This window comes from Tubulanus polymorphus, chromosome 7, assembly GCF_964204645.1.
Source record: "Tubulanus polymorphus chromosome 7, tnTubPoly1.2, whole genome shotgun sequence".
NCBI classification, from domain to species: Eukaryota; Metazoa; Nemertea; class Palaeonemertea; order Tubulaniformes; family Tubulanidae; genus Tubulanus; species Tubulanus polymorphus.
In genome coordinates this window covers 5441825-5454777 of record NC_134031.1, presented here as the reverse complement: position 1 = coordinate 5454777, position 12953 = coordinate 5441825, and the positions used below count along the sequence as shown (strand labels likewise).

General features: G+C 38.1%; 1 protein-coding gene across 1 annotated transcript; it reads right to left on the bottom strand.

The window, feature by feature from the left end:
- Window positions 1–438: 438 nt before the first annotated feature.
- LOC141908552 (galanin receptor 2a-like) lies at window positions 439–11931 on the bottom strand. The gene is made up of 4 exons (XM_074798649.1): window positions 11305–11931; window positions 6056–6182; window positions 1045–1203; window positions 439–490 (listed from the first exon to the last, which is right to left on the bottom strand). The coding sequence occupies exons 1-4, from the start codon at window positions 11929–11931 to the stop codon at window positions 447–449; spliced, it is 957 nt and encodes a 318-aa protein (XP_074654750.1). The 3' UTR covers window positions 439–446.
- Window positions 11932–12953: the final 1022 nt, after the last annotated feature.

Sequence of the window (12953 nt, the reverse complement as noted above, 5' to 3'; positions counted from 1 at the left end):
TGGCAAGACTGAGGCGATTGAAGTACGCTCGAGGAGAAACGGTTAGACCTTTGAACGCAGCCGATACCGCTGCGGTTCTAATTTCCCGATCCGTTCTAGTCATCCGTGTTTTATGCCTGCAACTATATATACCACCACCATATTACAATGCCATCAATCGGAAAGAAAACGGACACGTTTATTCGCGATTTCAAAAGGGGTGCAAGTATACATCAGAATATTCGGACGTCAATTTGATATGAAATAAGTGCATCGGCTTCCTTATAGCCTATCATAGTAATTTCAACACGTCGCGACACTCAAAAACGCATCTCAAAGAACAGAATTAAATTGTTAACTCCGAACTGCTGCTTAAAAGCTTGATACTGCATTCCACTTCAAAATTCGGTTCCTCGTGGTTGCTGCCTTCAGTCTCGATTCCCAGGCTTAGCGTTTTTTCCTCACAATTAAGTGTATCGTTTGTACGCCTTCTTCTTCGGTTTCGAGCGATCTGAAAGTTTTAAGTACATGGGTTGATAAGATTTTGAAGATCTCTCTGCTTCATTTATACAAATACGTCTATCTCCTGTGAAAATGAATTCCCATTCCAATGTTATAGCCCATTCCAACGATTATATTTTCAATCAACCCATTTCGGACTTGGGCCCCGGGTACAGATCCAGAGCCCGAGAAGCACGTGAACCCGTCGCAATTTTCCCGTGCCCATATACAATAGCAATATTTTTCAGATGACTTTTTCCACGCGCAACTAATAAGACAGCAGTTCGCGGCGCAAGATTTAGCTCATGTTTTCTTAAATGTCCCGTAAGTGCCTAGAAATTGTATGAAAATGCAATGAAATATCAAAATTTTCCAGACCCTTGTTTTTGCTGCGTGGATACTTGCCCATTTTCACTATATATGCCCTTTTCATTTCATTGTGCTCCTATCAAAGTCTGCCCTGAATCCGCCCCTATGGACCGCCGCCTAAACAATTTTAGTTTTCCCTTGACGAAAAGGCCAATCTCCATATTCGCTATCAAAATGTAAAAGCAGCAAACTAACCAAAATCGACTCCGAGGTGCAGCGCCTGGTCCAGAAATGCGTACATGCATTCTCGTAAGCAATCGTGACAATATATGGAATTGTTGTCGATTCTGTAAACCTGAAAATCGCATCTGTGAATGCATTCTTTACGACACGTTACAAAGGCTCGGATTTTTCCTGAAATCATATATGAAAAATAAAAGTTGATATATTTCATTATCTAATATAGTTAATTCTTCTCTATCAAAGCGTGTACTACAGTGCTTATGACGCATAATCAAGAGTAGACATTAACAAAATAAATTAATACAAAATTACATACTGAAAAATAGAAATATTGTCGATAGGGTAGCTATATTATGATGAACATAGTACCGGCAAGAATTCAACATCCAAGTTCTCACTAAAGTCCTCTATCGAATTTTCAATCAATACATTCGCTCTGATAGCGTATAGAATATTTTCTCATCTCTCAGAGCACCTGTATTTTCTTCTAACGTAAACCGTTTGCACAATAACCAGCCACAGTCTGCAGCAAACATAAATCAATTTACTTCATTTTCGTTTATTGGATTCGACTAGGATATAACCCACATCCTTATCCTTAGTCACAGTGAGGTGTCCAGCGACGGCGATCTCGCGTTTGTTTAAGATAATGATGATCTAATATCGTCTAAACGTCGCGCGATAGCATCAGTAAACAACGACGAAGTTATCGCTGCAGATCGTCTACACTCATAAAGGCGGGTCGTGTGCAAATAGTCCTTGTGAGTCAAAAGATCATCAAGTTTTTGTCGGACTAAGAAGCCGGCCGGATTATGATAAGAGTATATGAAGATTTTCAAAAAGAATACGAATATATATGTAACGCGGACCACTTTAGGTGAAACTGGGCAAAATCCTGGGCAGGATTCGAAATATCATCATCAATATACGAGAGAAATCCCACAATACATAATTCAGCCTAAGTTTCCCCCTATAAGTATCCCCCGGTAAAAATCATATGAAATACACATATTCCGTGTGGGATTTTTACCGGGGGGATATTTCAGGCGTACTGAACACAGACTAAATTTACAGGACATTTATACAAGAATCAAATAATGGAACTGACAGTGATTAAAAAGTTGAGAGTAGAATACAGATTAAAGTAAGACGAACTTTTTCAAGAACTTTTCATCTTTGGTTGAATTACTGTGGGATTTCTCTCGTTTATTCATCTAACACGGATATTGTGTTTCGGCTCGACTTATCATCAAACAATTGATAATTGCGTGTTAAGAGTGGGCGCCAATGAAAGACATTTTCAAATTGAGTTAATAGTAAAAAACGATATGTAATTGACCATGGTCTGAAAGAGAGAGAGAGAACAGGAGTTCGCGATTCTGGACATGAAAATAAAACTAATGGGAGGCCACAGACCCCAATCAATGAGATCTTAGCGGCACCGGTAAAGCTTTTAGTCAATGAAAGACATAAGTTTTGTGTGTATGAATCGATCCTTTTTCTGAACGCGCTCAAAAGAGTTCGGTTTCATACCGAGGGAAGGGAATTGCTGGGCTATTCTATGATTGTGCGCGAGGTTATACAGAGATCTCTGATGGAATGATGAGAATTGCCGATGTATCAGATACCGAAACGGAAATAAGACCAGTGTGAGACTGGCGGAGATACAACGGAGATACCCTACATCACAAAAATACATAATAATTACACCGCCTATGCATACGTTTTATACTTATACGACAAAACCGAAGGGATCTGAGAGTTATGACAAGATGTTTTTATGTATTTTATATCGAAGATAACCTTTCTAATTACTTAACTCACAGCCTCCTAAGATATACGCTTCAGGGCCGGATCTAGGGTCTGACTCACGGCGGGGTTGCACCCTAAAAACGTAAATATATGATTAAAAGGGCATCCTGAAAAAAGCTCATCGGGAAGCGTTAATTCATTTCTGGAAATACAGAGGACATGCATTTTTAAACTTGTTAAGTATCAGTTCGATATTTTCATTATCCCATGAAATATCAGGGCAACTTCGTATTTTACGGGAATGATGAGAATGGATGCAGAATGAGGTGCATAAGGCGCACCCCCTGTACCCGTCCCTTGGATCCGCCCCGCTCTTAAGATTATCGTTTTTTTCCACCGGTGCTTCATCTTTTGATAATCTCTTATTCAGTTTCACAGAAAGTGTACCAATTTATAAGATACCGTGATGATATCTCAATTTCGCAAAAATGATTTGCAAGCTTTAGTATAAATGAAACCGAAGATGGCCTTTAAACTGAAGATTATCACTATGGATATCTAATAAAACCTATACAAATTCATATAAGGTTACAGCGAGTCCGATTAGTTTAGAAGTTTGAAATATACTCAACGTGCTAAGCCATGGTTTATTAAACCATTTTACAGTTGCTAGCCGCCATTTTGTTAGGGTACTTTTGTCATGTATTGTTGGGTCATTTTTTTCTCTTTTTTTAAACTATTTTTGATGCTTGCTTTTTGGAGATATCATATTTGTATGGAATATAGATAACGAAAGATCTGTTTCTGGAAATCACACTTGCATACTGAAATAACGCTGTATTGAATGATCTGGTTTTTATCTAAAGGAGCAAAAGTCGACCTTGTTTGAATATTCGGGCGGAAATTGGCTTCATTTCATACGCATTGAACAGATGACGTGAACCCGACTAGCGATCTTTCTGATCCCCAGGAGTGTCGATTCATGAAAATATGCATTTCTTTTTCAATTTCGACGGATCTCTCAGATCGGTTTTGGGGTAAAGAGGAACTGTCTATCATCTGTGTGTTCGTATATTATTGATTTATGAGAGCGGGATTATCTCCGGCTATCGGAATATTGGTATAAGTGGCTACTTGTATGAGTTGGCCGAGTATGAATCGAGTTCCAGACGTTTAGCATTTCTAGACACAAAAATATTTTACCCATTGCTTCATCACACCAAATACTGCCAGACTGGCTAAGATGGCATACTTGGTCTCGCAGGCAACCCCGTCATCAATTTACTGACTCGGAGATTGCCTCTTTGAAAAGTAATACATAGTAAATACCCAATTTATAGTAGCCCCAAGTTATAACTACTGTCAATACTACAATTCAGGACAAGACAAGGCAAGAGGGACCCCCAACATTTTTCGCACTAGCACCGTCAAATATCCAATATGTTAGTGCCCCATTCATGTTGTTGAGTACCCTGAATTTATACGCGTGTGGCAAAAATCGGCCACTGGTTTTAATATCGCTCCCACGCCGCATTGTAACAGTTTTGAGAAGCGAATTTCACATAACTGGAAACTAGAGATTCACGCCGTTTAAATGTTGCTAAAACTGTCAAAATCCATCCGGGGACAGGTGAAAAATGATAAAACATGCGTCGCAAATGTTGTTAAAAAATAGAAAAAAAATGACCAAACAATACATAAGTACCCTAACAAAATGGTCGCTAGCAACTGTAAAATGGTTTATTCTATCAATTATCGATTCGGGGTGTGAAATACTGTTTAACGCGTGTAATAAATCGGTATAGGAATATTATAGGACTGGTGGTGTATATATGAATATAGTAATAAATATATAAATACATATATCAGGAATCACATTTAGAATTGAATCAACCTCGATGCTGCTCTTTACTTCACATTGAAGCCTCCTGGGCCCCTTAATGACACAATCTAGTGAACTCCAAATGGGGTAATTAAGTCTGTGCTGGTAACCTATCTGCTTCCAACGTCTGCGCACAATACCTTCGACGATTGCGACCGTTTACTACACGTTCAAATTAATATGAAATTCAATAAATCTGATATTTCCTTCATAATAAATATCGCGATATATACGTAGCTAAACGCTGTTGTTTCCGGCGCCGATGTCAACGTACCATTTCATATATCACTGCTGAACATTATGTTAGGCCACCCCGCACCGTATTTGTATACGCTGGCAGAGATTACCTAGCTAAGACTATGGTTTTTTTCCTCTATTTTGAAATAGGCATTGACCATGTGATTTATTTATTGGTTTATTTGATTTAGTGTCCCTTACAAACCTCAATAAATCTGACGGGACCGAAATTCGGTGGTCGAATTTACAGAACTTTTTGTTTAAATCGAAATACATGCTTGGAAACTTGGGTTCCGTTTCTTCATTCAAACAATCTCCCGACCAGCCTGATTCGGCAAGCGACTGGATTGGGGGAACTATAGGTTTAACTTGACTATAACATGCATAGCAATCGTGCATATTTATTTAGGAAATCCATCATTCCTATCTCTGATAAGTACATAAGTTATCAAATATACGAGTTGTATATTGTATCTGCAGCTGTCTAACTAAATCCTTTGATCTGATCAACGATTTGGACTAGAAGATCCAAAAACTGGCTTTTACACCGCATTTTGGTACTGCGAGGTAGAATAATTTGTTTGTGACTAAAATGTGAAAATTCGTTTGATTTACGACTTTTGATTCGCTTGGAGTATCGGAGATGACACCGTTCTCCACCACCATGTGGTTGGCCTAAACACGGCCCCCGAGGATTGTCAGGCTATGCTCCGCCTGAATATTGATATCTAAGATTTCGATAGAAAAATATTGCGGGATACACTTCTACCCGACGCGTAGACTTATCGAAAATCGAGCTTTAATTGAACGAAAACATACATGATATCATTGGCCAAAGTAAATATTTGAGATCGACTTTAAATGCATTAAAAGCAGCCACAACTAAAAATATTGATAATTGTTCAAATACCGTACAGCGATATTTATCGTTAACGTACAAATCTATAATATAAAGACCAGAAACGTGTATGCTGTACGTGTCTGTAATACCAATTGTACCCTACCTCGAAATTTTGTCAATTTCGTATATTTTAAGTCTGGAAGAAGCCTGTGAATGTCATGAATTTATCAGTATGAATTTCGAATATAAGATTGTAGTTACTTTCTCTGATACGCCAACATCTTTTTTTTACAGAAATTGTTGATAATTACCCTGTGATTTCATGGACTTCGATGGCACAGCCTTGCTAATAATTCCCGACCGACACAATATTATCAACATCAATACAGTTATTACCAATCGGTGCTCGGCTAACATTCTCGTTAATTCCTGTCGCTCCTTTACCAGATATAAAACTTAGAATTTCCTTCATTTGAACACCGCTAGAATATAGCCCATTTTCGCCACGATATCGATCCTTAACCAGAATTGAAGAAATCTTTCCGAAAACTGGGTATACCGACCGGGTTGTTTATCAAGATATTGCTAATCTTCGTTTTTTGCTCGAAAGTCGACGTTGCCTTCAAATTCCGAAATACTGAACTTACAGTCATTCATATACACAATGATTAATCCTATACAAAAATCATGAAATGATAATGCGTACGTAACGCGGTAGCTGCGATGATAGCTGGTTTTCTATGTCTATTAAACAGAACCTCTTTACAGACTGGTATTCCGACAGTCGTGTGGCATATTCTGTTACAAGTAGGTAAAGCTTTTGGGATAAAAGACACGCATCTCCTGATCAGGCGCGGATCCAGAGGGGGAAGGGTTCATAGGGTGCTATAGGGCGCCCCCTTGGGTAAATTTCCTACGTATTATTTATTTTCAGTTTTTCAAAGGCACTTTTCAAACTACACGGTACATTTTGATACGTAGATGAGAGGTGGTTAAGAAGTGCCTAAAAACGCCAAAAATGCATGAAAATCAGACTAGTTGTAAAAAAACTTCCAAGGCCGTTTTTCATCATTAGTCGGATTACGGATCCGCCGCAAAAACCTTCCGATTCTAGATGAAACAAAATTTTTCTTTTTTCTTTTTTTCCCGTCGCCCCTTATCTTTATGCATAAATATGGAAATAGAAATAAATATTTATAATGTTTTTACACTGTCACGTCATCTTAAGACATCATACATAACAAATTGCGGTGGACAATGCTGTTCTTATGGATATATTTCTCGGGTTCGGTCAGTAAATAGCGTCGATTGCAAAAATTAAAATTGGTATTATTCAATCACCCAAAACGACCTCCAAAGTAAAGCAATTATGTTTTGAGAAAAATGATATTTTTCATTTATTAATTTTTTCCTGCCTCCGCAATTGTTTCAAGTCTATAGAATCCGTAATTCAACTCATCGGCCTTAGCGATGTCCAGCAGAGCACCCTCTTCTCCTTTGAAAATCCCGGCGACGCCTTAAAACTATCTTATTTTACCGGTTTTCAAACATATTGACAACACGCGCGACAATTTGAGTACAGAATTTCTGCAGTACTAGTAGATGCAGATATTGTTTTTGATCAAACAGAAATAGGACTATTGTATTAACAAGCTTCGTATTTTAATCAAAACACTTTGGATAAACTTCCACTTGTCGAAGGAACGCATATCTTCACATTAAAAACAAAATTGCTGTGACAGTTCTTGATTTTTTCACACCCAGCTTCATGCCGGTGCTACATTATTTGGTGGAACCTCTTTATACAACGAACTTCAGGTCACTAGAAAATCTGTTCGTTATGACCGATAGATATATCCAGTATGAAATGAATTGAATCATCTTACTCGGGCACGCGATTCTATATTTGTGATATCCGACGAATCGTTATTTCCGAGTTCGTTGTAACGAGGTTCCACTGGTGCGTTCTAATCATGGTTATACATCGGCTGCTAATTTCTAAGTTCTTTGTTTTATCCCGCCAGTGTTATGCCCAGCCATGAAAAGCCTATTCGTTTATTCCGGTATGAAATAAGCCGTATAGGCCTAATAATTGTGAATACGTTTTCTTATCGACAACATATTCTGATGTATTAGGTGAAAATACGTGCTCTCCGCGTATACAATAAATAAACCATTTAAAGCAGTTTTTATCGACGGTAGATAAATCGGCGCAATTTTACAACCCAGATTCTGAGTATGTTTTTCTGTTTTTGTAATTCAAATGTATATAATCTTGAATGACTATCATAAGTTGTATCTAAATATTCACAAATATTTGGTAGATATTTAACATGTGAGATCGCGGGCGATCTTAAGGGTATTTACCGAATATATGTACATGCATTTTTTTCATGGAACTCAGACTAAAAACTTTACACAGATATTCATATTTTTCTTTACAAACAAAAAGAATGAATTTCATAGAAAAAGTAAATAATAGATAAGGAAAAATATCTTTATATGTTTTCTTTCGTGGAAGCCAAACTAAAAACTCTTGAAAGATAAACATAAGATTGACATAGAACAAAAATGAAACTATCCTGAGGAAGGGGGTTGTTACCCCCCGAAAATTTGATAAAAATAATGTAATTTGTGAAATAACGATTGTGTTTATATGAAATTCCGATCACGATTTACTCACCTGTTTTCGTGGCATGTTTCAGTATGAAATCTTTGTCCACCGAATTAATCGAGTTGATAGAAAGCGCGCTACAACAACGAACAACGATGAACAGCGTCAAATAAAAAACCGCCGCCGCCGGCAGACGAATCGCCGATATTTTACCGCCAATAAACATCGTCGTTATTTGTAATAATAGCAAAATAACTGCAGTAATCGACAACCGATCATCGTTTGTGCGTGAATCGAGTGTTCGAATCAAGAGAACTACGGGTCACATTTCCAATCGCCCATTAACTACCGCTGCTAGCGATTAATTAAACGCGGCTTGATTGAAAAATCGATATTCTATCGATGCATTGGTTTTAATTACGAGATAAGAGGCTATACCTTTATCGAATAGTGTCCCAAACTTGTCGCAGAAAATATTAGCGAGCGCGAACTGTCGTCATTTTCGTGTGGCGCTCGCGCGAGCCTCAATAATCTCGTTCGGATCTTCCACACCTTTCAGATTGGATACATTTCTCGTCATTTTACATGCAGCGATCGAAAGTAGCAGAGGATCTCCGCGGTGTCAAGACTATCACGGCGTAAAACGATAGTACTTGTGCGGTTGTTAGGGAAAATGTTTTTATCAATATCGAGGAAAATTGTGGTTATACGTTAATGAAGTTCGAGATAGTTGCAGTTGTGATCATTTCAGAATATATGATAATGCGTGAAAATTTAAAGTGAAAAACTAATTCATATAATAACTATTAATATCGATTTCAATACTGTCATGCTAGAGGTCATCGACTTATTGCGTTAATTTTCTAGAGAAGGGCTTTTTGGAGAGATGTGTTTTTAAGAGGGTTGAATTTCTCACACATTTTCCTCCACTCAAAAAAGATACCATCAAAGACATACAAAGCTACTTATTGAAACGATGCCCAGGTGGGGTTCGGTGTAATTTGGTTTGTCTAGACACCAATACAGAACCCTAGCGGGCTATACACCTCTTCGTGAATCATTTGAATAACGTTGTACTTTTAATTTAAACCCATGGATGGCGGAAAAAATATTTTGACAGTCGATGTATTTCAATGTTTCCATTCTTTATCGTTATGAGATTTTCAGCAATGAAATATACATTACATTTATACATTTCAAATAAAAACATTATTTCATGGTTGTTGGTCTATCGCGAATAACATTTATATCGGCAAATCTGGAGAATCTTTGGATGATAGACGAAGAGAAAACGTGGTTCGCATTGGCACCAGCACTCGACCTATTGGAATGAAAGCAAGCTGGACACTCGAGGAACGGGCATCAAGCCTACACATTAGCAAAATGAATTTTGGATATGAGTTATGAAAATCGTCTGAATGACGTTGTTTATCAGCCATGTTCGTTGATAACCATTATAACTAGATATGTCTACATATCATTGTATAGATAATATGGGCATCAGCATCATTTGGTGGTAATTTCTAGGAGCTTAACTTAAATAAGCGAACTGGGCCTTGCTTCTCATTATTTTTTTCCACTGGTTTTCGTCCATGAAATCTCCATCAAATTCGAGTACGATATCTGCCTAATAAATTTCCAACGCTGATAGAAATTTAGCAATCCGTTTTGAACGCGCCAGATCCTCTGAATATACTGCGCTTCATATTAAACTCGTTAATTACCGATTTCATATTGCTACTGTTCTGCTCAAACCTCTAACGTTTCGATTAAACACAGGGTTCAATGGCAGTCGTGTCCAATTAACTACATTTACGACCCGTAGAAGTAAATTAAAATAATGAAAACATCCTATAGTTGTGAACAATACTGCATAGTATATTAAGACTGAAGCCAGAAGTATGGCTGCTCCTTAAGCTCTTTCGACGGTTTTTTTTCTTTTGCCTACAGGAGCAGAGGAACAATTCCACCTTTTTCGAAGGGAATTCAGAATCAGTCGTGTTCTAGAGATGGAGAAAAAATGCGACGAATGTAATATCAAAAAGTTGTATGCCAGGTTTATCCACAGCAAAACACTTTCAAGAGAGCGTTCTTAAACTCGGCATACGCGAAACAATATATGAACGGATTCCAACTAGAGTTAGAATACGCGATGATTACAGTCGAGAAATAGAAGATGTTATTCAGATTGACGCCCGGTACGCGGAAATAAAACATCGTTATGTATATCGTGTTCCAGGACCAACAGAACAGAAATGAAATAAACACGATGACCAAAGTGCGTATGACATTCTTTTGCGCGCGTTGCAACTTCGAATTCCGGTGGTCAACGTCACTTCCGGTCGTCTCACCGACAGCCTGTGTTAAAAATAAAAGCAAATAGTGCGAGCCTCCGATAACTAATAACTCATTCACTTTCCCCATTATCTAAGAAATAACCAAAGATGGTCTTTTATACATTTTTTATTCGTATGTTATTTATGTTGTGACCTATGTGGGTGTAATTTGAACTGACTCGTGTGTACAAGATAAATGATAAATACATCTTATAGCTCAAAAGGCTTCAAAAGTCTGTTCACCCGAATTTTGAAAGGACTAAAATACTGATCGAACGTGAATGAATAGGGAGTCGTTGGTAGGCCTATATATGATGATTGTTCCATGAGGATTTTAGTAAATGGGAAAAACCTATCAATCGACAACTTCTACTAGTAGAGGACGGTCTTGATGTTCACTTATATGAAAATCTTTGCCTGGATGACAATAGGTTTTTACTCAATGTTTAAGGGTATAAGATCAGCCACAAAGATGGAAAAATTATCGTTAACTCACGAATTCAATTACTATTGTGGTTCGTAAAAACGTTTCCTGAGAAGAATTTGACGAGGATATTTTTTATATTGTTACGATAACCACATTATTTCGGCTTATAGTTATCAACCCTACCTTCATGCTATTGGAAATTGTTTTTGCGATAGCGATGTAAACATATCCCATGACAGCGACAGGAACAACCAGTTGAACGGGTAAATTCATATAGGCGAAAGCCTCCTTCCAGTGCCCCAGCCATACGGAGTTGAACATACATCGCCCGTCGATGTAAACAGTCGTGATGGCGTTCTGCATACCCCATATTAAACCGAACATCCAAGCAATTACCAGCGTCACGAAAACCCGGCTCCGAGAAAAAAATCGCTCGTGTTTAAAAGGGTGGCAGATAGCTACGTATTTTTCGAGTGACATGATGACGAGATTGTAGCTGGAACTGTAAAGCAAGCTCCATAGAAATACGCGAGACAAAATAAGCCGGCAAAACAACACTTTGCCGTCGAAGTCGCTCGGTGCGAACATCATATGTTCGCGGACGCTCGTGCCGATCAGAATTATGGACAAAGTCCCGTCAATTAGCGATTGATTCAAGATATAGATGTTTGTAAGTTTCAATAACATCGATGGAACGCTGATGAAAACTACTATGACCAGTGAATTCGCCAACGTCCCGATGATACCGACCATCAGGAAGCCGAGTGGCGCCGGTGAGAGTAGAGTGAAAGTTTCCGACGATGTATTCATCGTGATAAGATACGGTGTACAACAGATCAGATTACTCAATTTATATAAACATTTTTTTCAGATAGTTCTTGCAACGGTTTAATTGAGAATTTGATATTTATAAAGTTTATTCGCAATATTGACATATTGGCTTACAGTGCACGCTTTACTTCAAATTAGTATCAGCAGTACTCTGGCTGAAAAACCTGGGTACCAGCAGTTTACAATCCATGCTTGTAATGGTAGTGTCGCGGTATTAAAATTCTTAGAAAAAGCCATGCACCTTCACAACTGGTAGAAATTCGTCGGCCGCCGCCTGGTTTGGGCATGGATTAAATTGCTTTTCATGGAAATAAAATTGTTTCTGGGAATTTTTCTTCCGTGAAAATCCGTTTTAATCCGTTCATCTGATCAAAGGGGAGCACCCAGCCCACACCATTTGTTCTACATGGATGCCGCGATTTGTATACACTCGGAGCTACCCTTCTCTGGATCTGAGTATAGACATTCAATACTGATCAATCGAGGTAAGGGTAGCTCCATATCGCGGCAGTGCGCTCTTATATCCAAACCGGGAATATCTGTGTCGGGGCAGGAGCCGCAAAATATCCGTATCAGGGAATTATTGAATCAAATCGCTAAAACACTTTATTAACCACTTTATTCGACGAAATAATAATTTAACGTTGTAATATAAATCAATATTTAGGAGTTTTTCAGGCACAAAATTGTCCCTCCATTCTAATGAGTCAGAATATCCAAATGGGGGCGCACCTTTATTTGCTTGGGAGACTCAGAATCCACATGTGGGCAGTAGTAGGGTATTCGAGGATGTAGACATTACGAGAAGGAAGGATTTCTGAAATGGCGCGTGGTGCCATTTTGGTCCCCAAATTTCAACTTATGTTTTTTATAATGTTTTATATCTGTTAATTCTTTTTAGATTGATAAACAAAAAAGCTTATATATTTTAGATATATATTGATCCCTTATGTATGGTATTGTATTGTAAGAGTTTAACGTCAACAGTAGGCTGTAGATTG